The 18,884-nt window shown below is 44.0% G+C and overlaps 1 protein-coding gene across 1 annotated transcript in view; it reads left to right on the forward strand.

Moving 5' to 3' along the window:
- The window catches only part of FBXL5 (F-box and leucine rich repeat protein 5), a 157,696-nt gene that overhangs the window by 64,546 nt on the left and 74,266 nt on the right, over positions 1-18,884 (forward strand). The window contains exon 9 of the mRNA XM_033948883.1: positions 10,928-11,638. Coding sequence (XP_033804774.1) covers positions 10,928-11,638 — 711 coding nt within the window. The remainder of the gene's footprint in view (positions 1-10,927; positions 11,639-18,884) is intronic.

An 18,884-nucleotide genomic window follows, 5' to 3' on the forward strand; every position in this document is an offset into this window, starting at 1 on the left:
TCTATAATCACCCTAATTCTGTTATCATTGGACTAGATATTCAAAATGATTTAAATGGCCAGGACAGGCTCCTGGCTGTTCAAATCATCTGTCCAGGGCTAACCAGGCATTTTCAGTCTTCATGTTCAGCCCAAATGGTGTCACACAATTCAGCAAAAATACCCAATGTTGTTCCTCATAATTTAAATATTGCTCATAGAAGGAACAACATTGGGTATTTTTGCAAATGGAAGTTGGAGGGTTAATTCCCTTGAAACAGCCAATTGAGTGAAACATGAATTCATGCTGGGACACAAGATAGATTGAATTTGTTTTGAATTTAAAAAGAAAAATGATCAATGAAGAATACTATAATGGCAAGAAAATATAATGATAAAACAGCAACTAATTTTGCCTATTTTTATATATAAAAAAAGTACTACATAAGGTGAATGTCCATATTGCTGTCTGTTGTTCTGCTGAGCACTGGCATTGAAACAGCAAAATGCATTTATTGCATACTTGTCCTCTGTCGGAAACATTATGGTGGTATATTAGTTGTGTTAATAAAAATTTATAAACAAAGCCCTGCCAGCTGAACATCTCTTTCTCTAGTTCAGCAGCAGGAACTTTGATTTATAAGAATGGAATACGCTAAATATTAGAGTACTAAGGCTTATATGGATGCTGCGGGGACGGTGACGGGGCGGTGAATGGGATGGCAGTGGCGGTGACGGGGCGGTGAAAGGGATGGCAGTGACGGTGACGGGGCGGTGAATGGAATGGCGGTGACGGGGCGGTGCAGAGGATGGTGGGCCGGGGACGGGGCGGTGACGGGGACAGATTTTTTCCCCGTGTCATTCTCTATTAAAGATCTCAATCTGTATACTTTGGAGGAAAGGTGGGAGAGTGGAGATATGATAGAGATATTTAAATACCTATGTAATATAAATGTGCATGAGTTGAGTTTCATTCATTTGAAAGGAAACTCTGCAATGAGATAACATAGGATGAAGTTAAGAGGTGATAGGCTCTGGAGTAATCTAAGGAAATACTTTTTTTACAGAAAGGGTGGTAGATGCATGGAACAGTCTGCCAGAAGAGGTGGTGGAGACAGAGTCTGTCTGAATTCAAAAGGGCCTGGGATAGAGACATGGGATCTCTTGGAGAGAAAAAGGGTTAATGGTTACTGTGGATGGGCAGACTAGATGGGTCATTTGGCCTTTATATGCCATCATGTTTCTATGTTTCTATTATAGTGTCGACACAATATATGGTAAAACATGGTGAGCCTGTAGTGGGACAAGTTTTTTTGTTTATAATTTTGTTTTGTGTTTGATTTTTGAAGGGAGATATTTGCCGGTATTCTTGAGATAGCTGTGTGTGAAACAGGGCAGGCTACATACAGTATAATAAAATCATTCGTACTCCTCATATCGAATATTAAAAAGTCAACCCCACCTCCCAAATCTTTCATTTATGTAAAATCAGGGAAAAACTATAACTATATTAGTATGGTGGGTGGGAAGGGGATAAATTTTATTTTGGGAACATGTGTGGTATTTCAAGTGATGTATTAAGTTAATTTGTTATTATTTTCTGTACACTTGATGTAAATATAAAATGAATAAAAAATATATATATAAAAAAAAAGAAACAGGGCTGGCTGTTGAATTTTTGGTTTTTGGCTTTTTTTTGCCCTTCTTGTATTTGAACTGCTGCTTGTGCTAGATTAATTTAGTCCTATGTATTCTTGTGTTTAAGAAGATTTGGCTGCATATATGAACAAATTTTATATATGCTGTTGGTGGAGTTTTTTGAGAGACTAGTGTCCTTGATTGACCACCATGAGAACGGGTACTGGGCTTGATGGACCATTGGTCTGACTCAGTAAGGCTATTCTTATGTTCTTAAGTCCCATGTTGCATTACTTAGAAAATGAGGCGGGGAAAAAAATTTCCCCGTGAGCTCAGCCCCGTCCCCGCCAGCTCAGTCCCCCTCTCTGCCCAGTCCTCATGAATTCGGTCTCCATCCTCGCCCCATCCCCACAAACCATCTGATCCCATCCACACAAGCTTCAAATAGTTATGATTTTATATTGAACTTATTTTATTAAAGTATAAAAAGAAACAATATTCTGCACAATTGCCATTTTATAAATCACAAATAATACAGAGTAAGGATCAGCACTAGAGCTGGTCTTAAACATAATTGGGGACTGCAAAGCCCAGGCTGTGCTTCTTTAGCTTTCAGCTGGCTTAGGGCTCTCTCTAAACAGGGGGTAGTTGCCCTAGTTGCACTCACCTAACACTATTCCTGCCATGTGTAACTAAGTATTCTGTTAGCTTGATTTTTCTGTGTAGCATTCTGTAATACCAATTTGACTTCAGTTTTTTCAATAGTGGAGGGGATATTTGTGAGGGGGAGGAGAGGGAAGACAGAATGTCTTTTAACTCCTCTGATGGTCCAAACAACTTTATTCATCCAATAACTCAATGACTCACATGCACATGTTTCAGCTAAACAGGCCTGCTTCAGGAGTCTTAAGAGTCTTTGAAATGATGTCAAATAGTGTATACGAATAAATATGTAGTCTCTTATTTAAATGCTATGCAACCCTAGCGCTTCCTGCCAGGAAATCCAGTGCCATGCCTTCTCTCCGCTGTGGCTCTCCGCCAGGGGGATCACGGGGGTTGCCGGTGGCAAGTCTTAGCTGTGAGCTCCACCGAGCCCTACTAAGAAAATCAAAGTAATAAAAAGCCCAATGAGATTTCACCTCCTTCTCCCCATCTCCCCCAGATGCCCGTCGACTCTGATTGATCCTGTCCTGGCCCCATCGGGAGACCGGAGGGGGCGGCTGCAATCTGCTCCTTTCTATTTCCATAGCTTAATATGCCTTGACTGAAAATTTACTTCCTAGAATTAATTTAAATCTTGTGTTGCTTAGTCCTTATGCTACTGGAAAGAGTAACTAACCATTCTAGTCCAATGTGTCTAGTGGTCCTGAACCGTAGAGTTTTGCACCTGAACCAACAAGTTTCTTGTAGAAAACTATCAATTAAGTTTTCAACTTCACCTCTTTCCCAAGGAGCTGCTCCTGCCCCCTCAGTTTGTTTTCTGAAAGCAAGTTGCTCAGAAGTATTTCTGATCTGATCTGCAGGTTTATTATTTTCCAGAATTTTTTTCTCAGTGTTTGTTTAGAGGCTCTGTGCCTAGAGGTTTCCACTTGTTGGGTCTTTTGCCTGGAAGAAGATGCAGACTCGCACCGTAGAAGTCTGCTGCTAGCAGGATCAGCCCCTCGGGAGCACCTAGCTAGCCAGCATGCTGATATTTTTTTATAGCTCAGGGGCCATCTCCTGCGTAACTACTCACATCCCTGATTTAGCCAGAAGCTTGAGCCCAGGCTGTTTGGGCTTGTCTTGGCTTGGCTAAGATTAATAGTTGGCTTACTATATAGCCTTCTCTCCTTTGGTGACGAGGTTTCTGGGGGCTGAGGCTCAGTTCGACATTGGTCTGACTGGCAGAAGACCAGGTTCGTCCAGTGAATCTGTGAGGCAGATCTCTTCTCCATTTGTTCCAGCTAGGTTTCTATGCTGAAGCAGACAGGCACCACATGCACAGTGAGTAACGCTATTATAGCCTTGGGGAATTTTATTATTATTTTTTGGGGGGGACTTCAAAAGTAGATTTTTGAAGGTTTATGTAACCAGAGTCTAAGTTCCCCTCCTTTAAAACCCCTTTCCCTATGTTTTTTGTCCATCATGGAGGTCTTCATGGGCCATTTTTGGCAAGATTTTCCTGACGGTGGCACGTGCTACAAAGGAAATCGCAATTGAGATGTCCAGTCAGTGCACAGGACCAATCTTTATTGAATAAGTCCCAACGGGGATCCCAGTTTCAGTAATACACATCTCAATTGCCCTTTTTTTTAGTCTGTTTCCTCTTAGATGGGTAATTCTTCCTTTCAATGTCGTTTTAATGTGCTTGCCACACACATCCATCTTGAGCATCAGTCCCAGACAACGACGAAGATCTTCAAATGCTCCTATCTAAGATGAATTATATAGCAGATGCGCTGTCTGATTTCAGAGTTATGAGCAAGGTGTCGGCCTCTGTGATCTCTGCTTAGTGGATTCTCTGGATTTGACAATGGGTAGAAGAGTCTGCCTCTAAAGCTATGTTGAACAGGGTCCCTTTTAAGGGTTAAATGCTATTTGGCAAGGGCCTTGAAGACCTAATGGCAAGCGTTGTGGATCGTCACACCAAAGCTTTATCTGACAGCAGACCCCCAGATGGCTTAGGATCCAGGAAGGGGTAGTTTTCAAGATTCTCAAAGATACCATTTTTCTGCAGCAGGCCATGCAATGCAGTGGTCCTTTCAGGGATCACGTCAGAAGTCCAATGGAGGCAGGAGATAGCAGGCCTCAGGCTCTCTCTTCTCCCCAGCCTCTAAAAAATCATAATGATACCAGAACAGGGACTGAGCTTCTCCAGATAGTAGGCAAACTATTATCCTTCTAGTCGGTCTGGGCTTAGATTGGTACAGACTGTTGGGTCTTGGAAGTTGTTCAGGGAGATTACAAAATAGAGTTTGGTGCCCCCCTTCCCCCCTCCCCCCCCGTTTACAGACCACTTTGTAGATTCTCCAGCTGACCATCCAGAGAGAGAGAGCTCTTAGGGCAATGGTGCAAAGGCTAGTGGACCTTCGTGGCATAGAGCAGGTTCCAGACACCAAATCGGGCTTAGACAGATACTCCATATACTTTATCATAGCATTACATATAGATCTTGGGGTCAGTGGCTGCAGCCATAGAATTGGTCCTTTTGATAAGAATACATATGAGACCCCTCCAGGACTCTTCTCTCGCTGGTCTCCTCAGATGGACTCACTTCAGCAATCACTTCCATGGTTGCCAGTGGCAAAGAATAGCATGTGATGGATGCAGAATGCTGCCATTTTCAAGGGCTTGCCTCTTTGCATTTCTTCCTGGAAGACATTAATGACCAAGGCCAGTATTTACAGCTTGATGGGGGGAGCGGTCATTGAGGTGGCCATCCAGTGCAGAGTCATTGAACACTGGCTCAACAGAAGTAGTTCATAAATTGCCTGGAACTCAGAGCCATTTGACTAGCACTTCAGGTGCTGGAGAAGTCACTGGAAGGCAAGGCAGTCAGGCCACCACTGTCACACTGTCTGAAAAGACTATATCAACAGGCAAGGAGGCACCAGAAGCACCCCGTTACACCAAGAAGCTTAACTTCTCTTCCAGTGGGCGGAAGGTCATTTACAGGCTCTCTTGGCTGTGCACATAGCAGGAGTAGAAAATGTGCAGACTGATTTTCTCAGTTGACAGGTGCTTGATCCGGGGAAATGGTCTCTGTTTCCTCGGATCTTCAATGCCATAGTTCGGCAGTGGGAGCCTCCACAGATGGATCTGATGGCCTTGGCAGTACATGCAGAGACGATTCACTTCTATCTCTGGAGACACAAGACCAGAAGCAAGGGGTTGGACAAGTTGGTTCAATTGTGGCCAGAGAAAGAGCTCTTATATGTGTTTCCCTATTGGCCCATTCTCTGTCGAGTCCAGCGTTGAATTATTGCTGTTTTACTGTCCACCAAATGTTGTATATGATTTTTCTTTTTGGTTGAAGCCTTAATGATATGTCCTATGATTGATAAGGACACTTCTGTTAGGTGATTTTAATGTACATTATGACAGGTGGGTTTGGGGGGGTCAGTGAGACTGATTTTGATTTGGTGATGTCCTACTTAGGCTGGTCTCAGCTTTTACCTGAACCAACTCATGTGGCTGGCCACATACTGGATTTGATTGTTGTATAAAAAATCATCCATTTAATAACTTGCTAGATTATAAGTTTGTCTTAAAGACAATTGTTTCTTGTATGAACATAAAACAGTACCCAGGGAAGATTTTTGCTAAATTAAAATTCCTGTACCCTGTACATTTTTCTGCAGTTTTGTTTTCTTGTTTTCGTGATTTGTACTAAAACATATTTTGATAAGTAAATTGCATCTACTCCCTTGGGCTCTAAGGAGCTATTTTATATTGTGAACGCTTTAACATCAGAAAAGGTTGATAGAAGCAAATTCCCAACCTGTAATGAGTTCGCTACTTTTATTAGACCATCTTATACTTCTGGACAGATTATGTGGATTTGGGATTGCTAGTAATATATTGAAGTGGTTCCAATCTTTTTTGAGTGATAGATCCTTTTGTGTGGTTAATAGAAATAATCAATCCCTGTTTTTTTTTCCATTGAAATGCGGAGTGCCTCAGGGTTCTTCATTATCTGCAATGTTACTTAATTTATTCCTGACATCTTGGGAAGTTGTTTGCAGACTTTGATCTGCAATATTGGATCTATGCGGACGATCTGTTTGAATTTCCAGCAGATTGCATACAGGGCTTCCAGTTGTTGTTGCATTATATGGATGAGATTCAACGATGGATGACTATGAACCATCTTTGCCTAAATGTCTCAAAGACTAAGATTTTATGGCTTTCTTCCACTGGTATCGAAGGAGCTCCATTGAATATTGTGTATGCTGGAGTTACCATTTTAATACAGCAGGAAATTAAGAGTTTGGAAGTAATCCTTGATACCTCATTAAAATTTTGCAGCCACGTTGCCTCAGTAGTCAAAACTGTTTTCTTTAAAATAAGGATGGTGCTAAAACCTATGGTATTTGCTGTCAGTTATGAACTTTAGACTGTTATGCAGAGTTATGTCTTACCACATCTAGACTATTGTGATTCTTTTTTTTGTGGCTTTCTGAAGACTTCACTCAGAGCACTTCAGGTGGCTCAAAATACCACTGCCAGGGTAATAGCTATATTGCCCTGTTATTCCCATGTTACACCTGTGCTGGCCGAACTTCACTGGTTTCTGGTTGTTTGGAGAATACAATTTAAGCTTCTAACCTGTCCGGGATCTATTGCCCAAGGTGATTGCCTCTCTGCTGCAGACTTATGTGCCTTATCGTTCTTTGAGATCACAAGACAGCTTTTTTTGGCTGTTCCCACTCTTCGTTCTGTCACCAAAGTTGCAAATCGATCACGTATGTTCCAAGTATCCAGACCTTTACTATGGAACTTGGTTCCAGATTCTATCCTTCTGACCTCTGATTTTTTGGCATTTCGGAAAAGTTTGAAAACCTATTTTTTTAAACTTGCCTTTTCAAATTTAGTTACTTTGTAATCTTACATTACATTTCATTAGGGATTTCTATTCTGCCATTACCTTGCAGTTCAAGGCGGATTACAAAAGAATTATCCAAGATGTATTACAGCAAGATCTTACCAAAAAAAAAATAAAAAAATTGGTCATTTTCAAAAAGAATAAGAAATGGGTAAGGTTATTTGTTTGGGGTAGTTGGCTTTAGTGAGAGGTGGAGTTTGAGACTTGCAGTATTATTTCTTTTTTCAGAGTTTTCTTGAAGAGTATGGTCTTTATTTCTTTTCTAAAAGTCTTGTAGTCGAGGGATGCCGTCAGTAGATTGGTGATTTGGTTGTCTAGTTTGGATGCTTGAGTGGCCAGGAGGCCATCATATAGTTTTTTCTGTTTGACCTCCTTAATTGGGGGGTATGAGAATGGGGTGTGAGTTTTCCTATGTCTGGTTGAGGTGTTGTGGATGAGGCAGTTATTCAGGTAGTTTGGACTGTCTCCGTATAAAGTCTTAAATAGTAGGCAGTAGAATTTAAATTGTATTCTTGCTGGGATCGGAAGCCAGTGCGATTGGAGATATGTTTCTGTAAAGTGATCATGTTTCTTTAATGAGAAGATGAGTCTTAGTGCTGTGTTTTGGATAGTTTGTAGTTGTTTTGTTATGGTTGTAGGGCATGGGAGGTAGAGGTAGTCAAGTAGGCCTAGTATTAAGGACTGAACTATGAGCTGGAATTGATTTTCCTTGAAGAATTTCCGAACTTGTCTTAAGTTTCTCATGACTAAGAATGACTTTTGAATTGTTTTATTGATTTGCGGTTACATGGTGCAGCATCTGTCGATAGTTATTCCTAGCAGTTTTAGGTGGTTTGTATGGGGTAGTTGATTGCGTTGATTTCAATGTTGGTTATGGTTGGTATTTTGTTGTTTTCTAGGAGGATGAATTTCGTTTTATCTGGGTTCAATTTCAATTTGTGATCTTTCATCCAGGTTGTTATTGATTTTAGTGTTTGGTATATTGTGTTCTTCATGGAGAGTTCAGGTTGATCGAAGGGTATGAGAATGGTAATGTCATCGGCATAGTTGTAGGAGGTTATGCCTTGTTTGTCCAGGTGAGAGCTGAGGGAGATTGAAGAGAGTTGGGGATAGAGGGGATCCTTGGGGATAGAGGGGATCCTTGGGGAACTCCGCAGGGGTTTGACCAAGGTTCAGATTTTTGTTTGTCTGATTTTACTCTATAGGTTCTTGATTTAAGGAATCCTTCAAACCATGTGTATACTTTATCTGTGATACCTATTGTATCCAGGATTTGTAGTAGAATGTTATAGTCCACGAAGTCGAATGCAGCGGTAAGGTCTAGTTGTATGAGCATCATTTTTTTTCCTGTGCTGAGATGTTGTCTGGCTGTGTCCAAGAGAGATCCTAGTAGTGTTTCCATGCTGAAGTTGTTTCTGAAGCCAGATTGTGTGAGATGGAGTATGTTATGGTTTTCTAGCTAATTGGAGAGGAATTTGGCAACTAGTCCTTCTATTATTTTGACGTAGAGTGGAATAGAGGCAATCTTGTAATTGCTTGTTTTTTAAAGACATATGTGTAAATTGTTTATTTTAATAATCTGCTATGTTCTATTTTATTATGTATGTAATGTTTTGTTTAAATTATGTATGTATCATTATCTGCAAAGATGGTTGATATGCGAGCTGCAATTGTTTTAAATAAATAAATTTGCAGGATTGCGAGGCATCTGGAGTTGATAGTCTTAGTGTTGCCTGATTTGCCACGCAGGTGGACCTAGTGCTCCAGAGGCCCGAAGTCCTCAGGCTTCCGGTTCAAGCGGATATTCTCACTCAGGGTCCAGTTTCTATCGAGAATCCAGAACACTTTGAGCTTAAGGCATGGCTCTTGAGCAGGCGGCACCAACAAACAAGGGATATTTAGATGTGGTTGTCAGTACCTTGCTCACAGCTAAGAGGCCATCCATGGTGGCAACCTATGCTAAGACCTGGAAGTCCTTTCAGTGCCGGTGTGCTGTGGAATGTGCAGATCCCATCCAAATTTCAATTTTGGTAGTCTTGGACCTTTTGCAAGAGGGACTTCTGAAGGGCTTATCAGTCAGCTCACAGAAAGACTAAGCAGGGCTTTTCTGTTTCCAAGTGTAGGGGGACAGAGGCTTCCTGGCCTCTCTGGATATCACCTGTTTCATTAAAGGGGCTCTTCAGTTGCATTCTCCAGTGCTCCCTGTTTTCCTTTCTTAGAATCTTAACATCGTATTGCAGGGTCTCAGCGGATCTTCATATGAGCTTTTACAGAAGACATCCCTTCTGGATCTTATCATCAAGATGGTATTCTTGGTGGTGATTACATCAATAGGATGAGTCTCTGAGTTGTAAGCTCTTTCCTGCAAGGAGCTTTTCCTCAAGGTTATGGAAGCGAGGCTCTCCTTATGCATGGTTCCATCCTTCTTACTGAAGGTTGTCTTGGCCTTCCATGTTAATCAGAAAGTCCTTCTGCCCGCTTTCTCTCTTATGGGGTCGAAGAAAAAGGACAAGGTGTCACATTTGCTGGTACCTCGAAGTTATCAATGAGTTTTGTGTATTGGATCATTTCTTTGTCCTGATCAGTCATGCGAAGAAAGGGAGGCCGGTGTCTAAAGCCTTGATTTCCAGATGGATCAAGATGGCTATTTCCTCCACATATGTGGGCTGTGGTAAGCAGCCACCAATTGTGTTGAAAGCTCACTTCACCAGAGGAGTTGCTACCTTTTGGGCAGAGACTAGGGCTGCTTTGCCAAAGGAGGTCTGTAGAGTGGCTACATGGTCTACCCTCCATACCTTTACCAGATTCAGCCAGGAAGGATTCCACTTTTGGGCCCTCCATTCTGAAGGCAGGCTCAGTGGGCCCACCCTAGATTCTGGAGACTGCTTTGGTATGTCCCTAAGGTTCAGGACCACTAGACACATTGCACTAGAAAGAAAGATTAGGTTCTTACCTCAGTAATCTTCTTTCTTGTAGATGTCTAGTGGTCCTGAAGCCCTGCCCTGTATGTGGGTTTTGCCTGCCTTCTGCCTCAATCTCAGTCTGCTGTTGGAGAAATCTGTGCTTTTCAGGAGAGCCAAAGAAAAAAAGAAGAGAGAGATCACTCAAGACATTGTATAGTCTGCTTCAAGTCTCTGCTAGATAGTGGGACATGCAAGTAGCTAAGAGTTCTGTGTAAACCTAGTGTTGGTTGCACACATTTTTGTATCTGTTTTTATAGCAGCTGATTGTCATAATGTTTATTTGCAATGTTTGTATAACAGAACAGAATTGTACAATCAGGGATTCCTCCCTGTTTCCCTCTTTCCAGTTGTCTTTCATTACAGTGCTGCTTGATTACTTTTGTATGAACTGAGGGGGCAGGAGCAGCTCCCTGGGAAGAAGGAGTTGAAAACATGATTTACAGTTTTTTTGCAAGCAATTTGCGGGTTCAGATGCAAAACCCTAGGACCACTAGACACATCTACAGAAAGAAAATTATTGAGGTAAGAACCTAATCTGTCTCTGTTTGTGTCTCCCCAGTCATGATTTTGTAAACTTTTCTGTCATATGTTTAGAGTCCTAACCTGTTGAGCCTTTCTTCAGAAGTGCTTTTCTAGTCATGCAAACATTTTTGTTGCCCTTTGCTGCACATTTTCTAATTTTGCTAGATTATATGTAGCACTTTCTTGCCTTCTGTTACAAATGGTCTTAAACATTAACAACATCCTATTAAATTTTATTACAGATGGTCTTCAGTTGGTGGTTGCCAGAGTCTTCGCCATCTTGATCTGTCTGGTTGTGAGAAAATAACAGATATGGCTTTAGAAATGATGTCAAGAGCTTTGGGGATTCTACCATCTCACAACAAAAGCATTTTAAAATCCTGTCAATATAAGACCACAAAAAACAAAAATAAGAATATTACTACTCAGACAACCCACACTTTGTATAAGTTTACTGAGGATAGCCTCGCCAAGGGAGCAAATAATAAGCATCATTGGATAAAGCCTGTTAATTCCAGACATTTTAATTCTTCAGCCTACATTTGGATGCTAGATGCAGAAGATTTAGCTGATATTGAAGATGCTGCTGAATGGAGATACAGAAATGCTGATGGACTTTGTGTAGTAGAAACAACATCTGGCCTCCATTGTTTTGAGTCTAGCTGCTGCAGTAAGGACATAATTGGACTAAGGACTAATGTCTGCTTACAACGGAATTGTGCTTCTGCTGCCTTGACATATTGTGCTTATTCATACTGTTGTGCTGGAACAGCACTAAGGACTATACAAGCACTCCCAGAGACCTCTCAGTGTAAAGTGGCAAGAAGGACTCAACAGTCAGAGGTAAAAGACTTAGTTTGCTCTGGGAGTGCAAAATCAATCCAAGAGACTGCACGTGTGCTTCAGTTCCTCAGTTTATCTGGATGTCATCAGATAACCGACAGTGGTCTCAGGTAGGTAGTTGGAGTGCTTGTCTGTATAGTCACGCAGGGGTCTCAAAGTCCCTCCTTGAGGGCCGCAATCCAGTCGAGTTTTCAGGATTTTCCCAATGAATATGCATGAGATCTATGTGCATGCACTGCTTTGAATGCATATTCATTGGGGAAATCCTGAAAACCCAACTGGATTGCGGCCCTCAAGGAGGGACTTTGAGATCCCTGGTATAGTGTATGCTTTGTTTGCATAAGAAAAAATTATGAGAAAATGTTGCTTGGAAAATTGTAAACTGATACATTGTTAAAAGCTACCAATAATTTTGTTCCTACTCAACAGTATTCTTTTGGTTGAGATGGTAAGAATCTTTCATGTAAGGGGTGACTGATGATTCTAAAGAGATAGGCAAGAGCAGGGGTTCCCACATGTTTTTTGGCTTGCGAGCTACTTTTAAAATGACCAAGTCAAAATGAACAACCAACAATAAAATTTTAAAAAACACAAAGCATACTGTATGCAGAGAAAATGTTAATTATCAATAATATTTGGGGTTTTTTTTCAAAGAGGTCAAGGTAGATGACTTTAAAATATGCAATTTCACTTCAGTAACAACTAAACAAAATGGACAAATATATCCCCTCCCCTTTTACTAAACCGCGATAGCAGTTTTTAGCACAGGGAGCTGTGCTGAATGCCCCATGCTGCTCCCAAAGCTCATAGGCTCGTGCCCAATTAGTGTTCTTGTACAATAACTTCTGGAAGCTTCTGGTTGTGCATCTATTCCAGCCTTGGCTGCAGAACTTAGAAATAAAACCAACCCCCTCTGTGAGGTCACCTCTGCGGACACTCCCCTTAAAGCTCAGTTTGTTTCTGCAGCCTTGCTGAGAACTTCTGCTGTCATCACCACACTTCTTCACGGCAAGAGGAATTTGACGGGGTCAGCCTCCATGAAGGCCTAGAGGTGCTTTCAGGCTTGGTGTGCGGGGTCCCTTTGGCCCTGTCAGTGGCACATGTTCTGGACTTCCTGTAGGCTGGCCTCAGGATGGGTCTGGCGGTTTCTTCTCTCCGTGTCCCCTTTGCGGGACTGTCGTGTTTGGGTCCCTCTCAGGGGTTCTCTGGCGTCTCCTGCAGATGTATGTTTCTTATGGGGGGTGGGGAGACTGCCGTGTCTTACGTGGGATCTGAATCTGGCTCTCCACTCGCTGGCTCGTCCACTCTATGAACCCCTGGATGGGATTTCTCTGAGAGATGTTACCATCAAGACTGCTTTCCTTGTTGTGGTCACTTCTGCATGGACAGTGTTGGAGCTTCAGGCTCTATCGTGCAGGGATTCTTTTCTCCGCATCAAGGAGTCTGCGGTTGTTTTGAGGACCTTGTCTTCTTTTCTTCTGCACATGGTTTCCGCAGTCCATGTCAACCAGGTAGTTCGGCTACCCACTTTTGTTTTGTCGGGTTCCAAGTCTAAGGACTGTGTTTTCCGGTCTTTGGATGTGCAACAACTCTTTTGAGATACCTGGAAGCTTCGCATGCCTTTCGTCTTTTGGACCCTCTGTTTGTTTGGTGGGCCCCACGAGTTGGAGTCGGCCTGCTTCCAAGACTACCATCTCTTGATGGCTCAGTGCTGCCGTTTCCGCTGCTTATGTGTCAGCGGGGAAGAAGCCTCCCCTTGGGGTGCAGGCTCACTTCCAGAGGACTAGCTTCCTCGTGGGCTGAATCCCGTGCGGTCTCGCCTGATGTGCTTTGTGGGGCGGCCACTTGGGCCTCTCGTCATACCGTTCCAAATTTTCCAGGCTTGATGGGGCGGCCAAGCATGATGCAGCTTATGGGGCTTCAGTCCTGGCGGCGGGTGCATCGGGGCCCCCCTGATGTTTTGGGGACTGCTTTGACACAAGTGAAGCTTACAGAGGTTATTGTACAAGAATGAAAGATTAGGTTACTCACCTCTGTTTATCTTACTTCTTGTAAATATCCTCTGGAAGCTTCACACCCGCCCGATTCGCAGGTCGCCTGCCAGTAACTGGTAAGTTGGCTTTTTATCTTTGACCAGCCTCACTAAAATCTCCATGAGTGTCCTTTTATGTAAGCTTACGGGGTTTGAGGGGTCCCGAGGTGGTGCCCCTTCTGCTCTTTAGGCTTCTTTAGTGACATATCCGTCAGTCTGAGGGGTATGTGTTCAATCAGACACCATGTCCAACTGGCAGCCCAAAGATCAGCGTTGGAGGAGATGTTATAAAGGCAGTGATTTTCTTCTCCCTTTCTCCCTTTCCAGTTGAAGGCTGAGGCAGGCTGCAGCACATTGCTAGCATTAGTCACACAGTAAGGCTGTTACAGCCTAAGACAGAGCTGCCTAAGTCCGGTCCTCGAGATCTGCCAGGTTTTCAGGATATCCACAAGAATATGCATGAGAGAGATTTGCCTGCACTGCCTTCTTGGTATGAAAATCTCTCTCTCATGCATATTCATTGTGGATACCCTGAAAACCTGACTTGCCAGTAGATCTCGAGGACTGGACTTGGGCAGCCCTGGCCTAAGAGGTGAGGGGGAATCTGAAAATCAGGAATTTGGTGGTTTGTGCTTGTACTCCCATGTTCCCCACCACTAAAATCCTAAATCCACTGGTTTTTGTTTTATTTTGCATTTTTTGAGCATTTTTTTTTTGTTGCCAAAATCCTGCTGGCAGCCATCTTTAATTTTAGCAATCTCTTTTTTTTTTTAAATTCTTTTTTCAAAAGTCTCCACCAACTTCAAATCTTCTCATTTTGCCTCAAAACTGATGGGAATGGGGTTCTTGGGCTCTTTTACCCCTAATTCATGCCAGGACTCTGCAAATTGTGCACCGGAGGAGCATCCTTGCACCACGTGCCACGCTGCATGGGAAGAAGGGGCAGGAGCCATCCGGCTTAGCCTACCCTTTTCAATCTCGGACTGAGAAACGGACAGCTAGCCCAGTGGTTCAGGCCTTTTTCTTTTCTGGACCAGAAACAGCAGCTCCTATAGGGAAGGGTGCGGAGGCTGCAGAGCCCAAGAGACAGAAATTGTATTCATCTGCTAGTTACTTCACATTGCCTGGTATGGCCTTTTCCCCTGAATTTGTCAATTTGATGTGGAAAGCCTTTCAGGAAAGCCGTGTTAATACAGCGAAGGCGGGCAGCGCTTCGGGCATCAGGGTGCATTTGCCTTACCATCTACTGATGACCAGGGCTTGGGAGATATTTCTGCTGGGAATACAGATGTTACAACAAACTCCAAAAGCAAAAATTGCCAGAGAACCTTACAAAGAGACCCACAAGAAGGCAAAAAGATCAAGGGTTCCCAAGAGTGGTAGTGAAAGAGTGTCCCCAACAAAGGTTAAATCAATAACCAATAAATAGGTATCAGGATTTTACTAATAAGTATCAGAATTTTACAAGACTTAGGTACCCTCAGTGCGAAGGGACAGCGACGGGAGCAAGGCTCCAACGCTTCACGCATCAAGGTGGCGCCGGGAAGGCGTACACCTACACACCATCATAGGATACCAGAGTGTGTGTTTTTAAATCAAAATAACACTATCACCAAAAAAGTGAAAAATAAACACAGGGCACTGTTATAACAACCAAACAGGGAACCCCCCAGCCAACTCCCAAAAAATAAAAAAGCAAAACTTAGCTTCAAAAGATTTTCATCCAATGTCCAAGAGAAGTGAGACAGGGCAGATGGAATGCCAGAAGACCAGGTTCAACCAGCCTGGTTTCGGGAACAAGTCCCTTCCTCAGGAACCCATAACTGAACAAATCAATCAATGGCAATCCTCCAGGAGAGCTGGGAAGAAAGGAGGCGCTGGGGAGTTCCCTGTTTGGTTGTTGTAACAGTGCCCTGTGTTTATTTTGCACTTTTTTGGTGATAGTGTTATTTTGATTTAAAAACACACACTCTGGTATCCTATGATGGTGTGTAGGTGTACGCCTTCCCGGCGCCACCTTGATGCGTGACGCGTTGGAACCTTGCTCCCGTCGCTGTCCCTTCGCACTGAGGGTACCTAAGTCTTCTAGGGATGATCCCATGGTTCTCCCAGCTGGTCTCCGTTACTTCCTCCTCCTTTATGAGTGGAGTGAGGGTTCAGTCTTCTATGTTTCCCTGGCATTCTGACTTCAATATCTTAGTCATGGAGGAGTGAGATTCTCCAGAGAGGTCACTCAAGGTAGTGAGATACATATCTTGGCTGTATTCTATTGCACAGGAATGCCAGCAGCTGTTTACTCAGCCTATGGTGGATTCTTCAATTGCACAGGTTACTAAGCATACCCCTCTTCCGAGTGAAGATGGTATGGTGTAAACGATATGGAGGATAGTCAAGTGGATGTAGTTCTCAAGAGGCTTTTCAAGACATTTTCTTTGGAAATCAAAGCAGCCTTGGTGGCGTCCTTTGTGACACATGCCTGTCTTTCCAGGCTACACACTTTGGAGGGCAAGGAACCGGTACTTCAGCTCCTCTTGTTTGAGGTAGATTATGTAGAGGATGCTCTCTATGACATTATTCGGGTCAAGAGTAAAGCTTTGGCTTATTCCATTTCTGCACGCAGAATGCCCCTGATCAGACAGTGGACTGGAGATTCCGTCTCCAAGTCTACTCTCGGCAGACACCCTTTTAAGGGACAATTGTTATTCAGAAAGGGTCTGTTTTATAGATCATTGACCCAAAACCCTACCTAACATCAGAGCCAAAGCCTCTAAAGGCTCAGGATGCTTTCATTTTTGTGGCTGCAGGTGGTCTAGGCAGAATTCCAGCTACACTTCTCAGAGATACTACCAGCGCAACAGGCAGAGGTTTTCTAGATCCAGATGCAACCAGACCTCAGCACCCCGGATTGTTCCCACCACCAAGAAGTTTCATTGATGCCAGATCGGGGGCAGTCCCTCTCAGGATAGCGGACCTACTCTCGGATTTTCTACCTGCCAGGGTTCAGATTTTGGCCGATTGCTGGGTTCTGGAAATTATTCAGAGTGTCTTCTAACAGATTGGTTTGTGGAGTCTCCTATGTGTTGCCTGGAAAAAGCAACCCGATTGCAAGTCACTGTGAGAAGGTTGTTAGAAATTCAGACTTGGGCTCGGGAAGATATTTCATATACTTCATCATGCTGAGGAGTAGGCAATTCTGGTCCTCGAGAGCCACAGGCAGGTCAGGTTTTCAGGATATCCACAATGAGATGGATTTGCATGCACTGCCTCCTTGAGATGCAAATCTCTCTCATGCATATTTATTAGAAACATGACGGCTAACTCCGCCCACCCCCGACATCACCAGCCAAACTCCCCCCATAAAAGGGGACGAGCCAACGGCAGAGAGTCCACAGTACAAGGCCAGCCGAAGGGAGACTGTAGGAGCTGTGCCTAGTCCTGAGCACATGGTAGAACAGTCCTGAGCACATGGCAGAACAGTGAGTGGAGCAGAGGGTGTGCTAGCAGGAAGAAGCGGAGAAAGGAATAGAGAAGGCGGTGCTAGCAGGGGAAAAGGCGAGAGCTAACTCCGCCTACCCCCCGACGTCACCAGCCAAACTCCCCCCATAAAAGGGGACAAACCAACGGCGCGCGGCGAAGGCGAGCGGCAAAGGCACTCGCCTTAGCGAAGGGCCTCAAGAAGGGCATCAAGGAAGGGCTATCAACTTTAGCCGGTCTCTTAATTTCTACAACTAGCTAATTAACCAATTGACTTCAGTCTTTCTTCAACTTTCTTCCAAGTCTTTCAACTTTCAACTTTCTACCTAACCAAAAAGCAACTAAACCTTTCACACTTAACAGGCGAACCACACCAATCACTCTATCTCCAAACCATTTTAACAGGCAGACCACACTATCCTCTAACATTTAATCAGACTGACCTCACTAGCACACTAACAAGCAGGCAACCTTAACTGACAATTAACTAACTACTCTATCTCCCAGACCAAGAACTAACTAGCTACCTCTATCCCTCCAACCTCAACACTTTCTGACAACAACTAACAGCCCCCATCCTAACAAATATAAAAAACAAACAAACCAACTTTTGTAAATGGCAGGTAGAACTAGAAGCAGCAAGACTTCTATCAAGACAGGCAGTCCAGTCACCGAAAGTACCCAGGGATGGCTACGGTCTTCGTACAGATGGAAGGGAAGCCAGGATGGAGGGCAGAGGTCTCTGTACAGACCGAGGCCATCCCCTCAAAGATGTCTACAGTCTCCACACAGACGGAAGGAATGGATCAGCTAGATGAAAGCCTTTTGATAGAGCTGAGGAGCCTGAGAGGAGGTTCAGCGCTTAAGATATATCCGAGACGACGAGACCTTCATCGACGGAGTCATCCAGGAGCTGTCTCAGATCGCCGAACAGGAACCTGACAAGACCATCCTAGAGACACCCAAAGCATCCAAACCTGCAAACTTGAGACCAACCGTCGGAATACAGGAAGTGGCTGGGGATGCTGATTCCTGGCAGCTGGTGACTTCCTCCACAGGAAAACACAGAAGACCTTATTCTGTCTCTTTCTCTCACATACAGGGCAGCTCTACATCGACACCACAAATCACCCTGAGGAACAGATACCAGCTGCTACAGGAAGGTCCTAACAATGAGGAACAGGAAGTTGTTCAGCAGACGGTTCCAGTTCCGGTGTCAACAGATCGGCCCACCCCTAAGAAGCGCAGAGTGGTGGTCATCGGGGATTCGCTGCTGAGGGGCACCGAGGGTCCAATTTGTAGATCAGACCTGCAATCAAGAGAGGTCTGCTGTTTGCCAGGGGCCAGGATCCGGGATGTAACCGCTTGCCTGGACAGACTCATCAAGCCCCGTGACCACTTCCCCATGATTCTCATCCACGTCGGAAACAACGACACCGCCAGGGGCACCCCGGAGAGCATACCTGAAGACTTCAGAGCCCTGGGTGAGAAGCTGAGGAGGATGGTCTTCTCCTCGATCCTCCCAGTAAGGGGCAAGGGCAGTGTCAGGGAGGATCACATCCAGGGGGCAAATGACTGGCTGCAGGGATGGTGCAAGGAGATGAACTTTGGGTTCTTGCACCATGAAGAGGCATTGCAAGGACTACAGGGACCAGACGGGCTACACCTGACCAGAAGAGGGAAGAACGTCCTTGGACACCGTCTAGCCCGCCTACTACACAGGGCTTTAAACTAGGTAAGTTGGGGGAGGGTACGGGCACAAACAACCTACCTGGCGAGCTAAGCTGCCAATACTTTTTTGAGACTAAGGTAAGTAAACACCGATCTGAGTCAGGGGAGAGTATACACAC

This window comes from Geotrypetes seraphini, chromosome 1 (genome assembly GCF_902459505.1).
Source record: "Geotrypetes seraphini chromosome 1, aGeoSer1.1, whole genome shotgun sequence".
Taxonomy (NCBI): domain Eukaryota; kingdom Metazoa; phylum Chordata; class Amphibia; order Gymnophiona; family Dermophiidae; genus Geotrypetes; species Geotrypetes seraphini.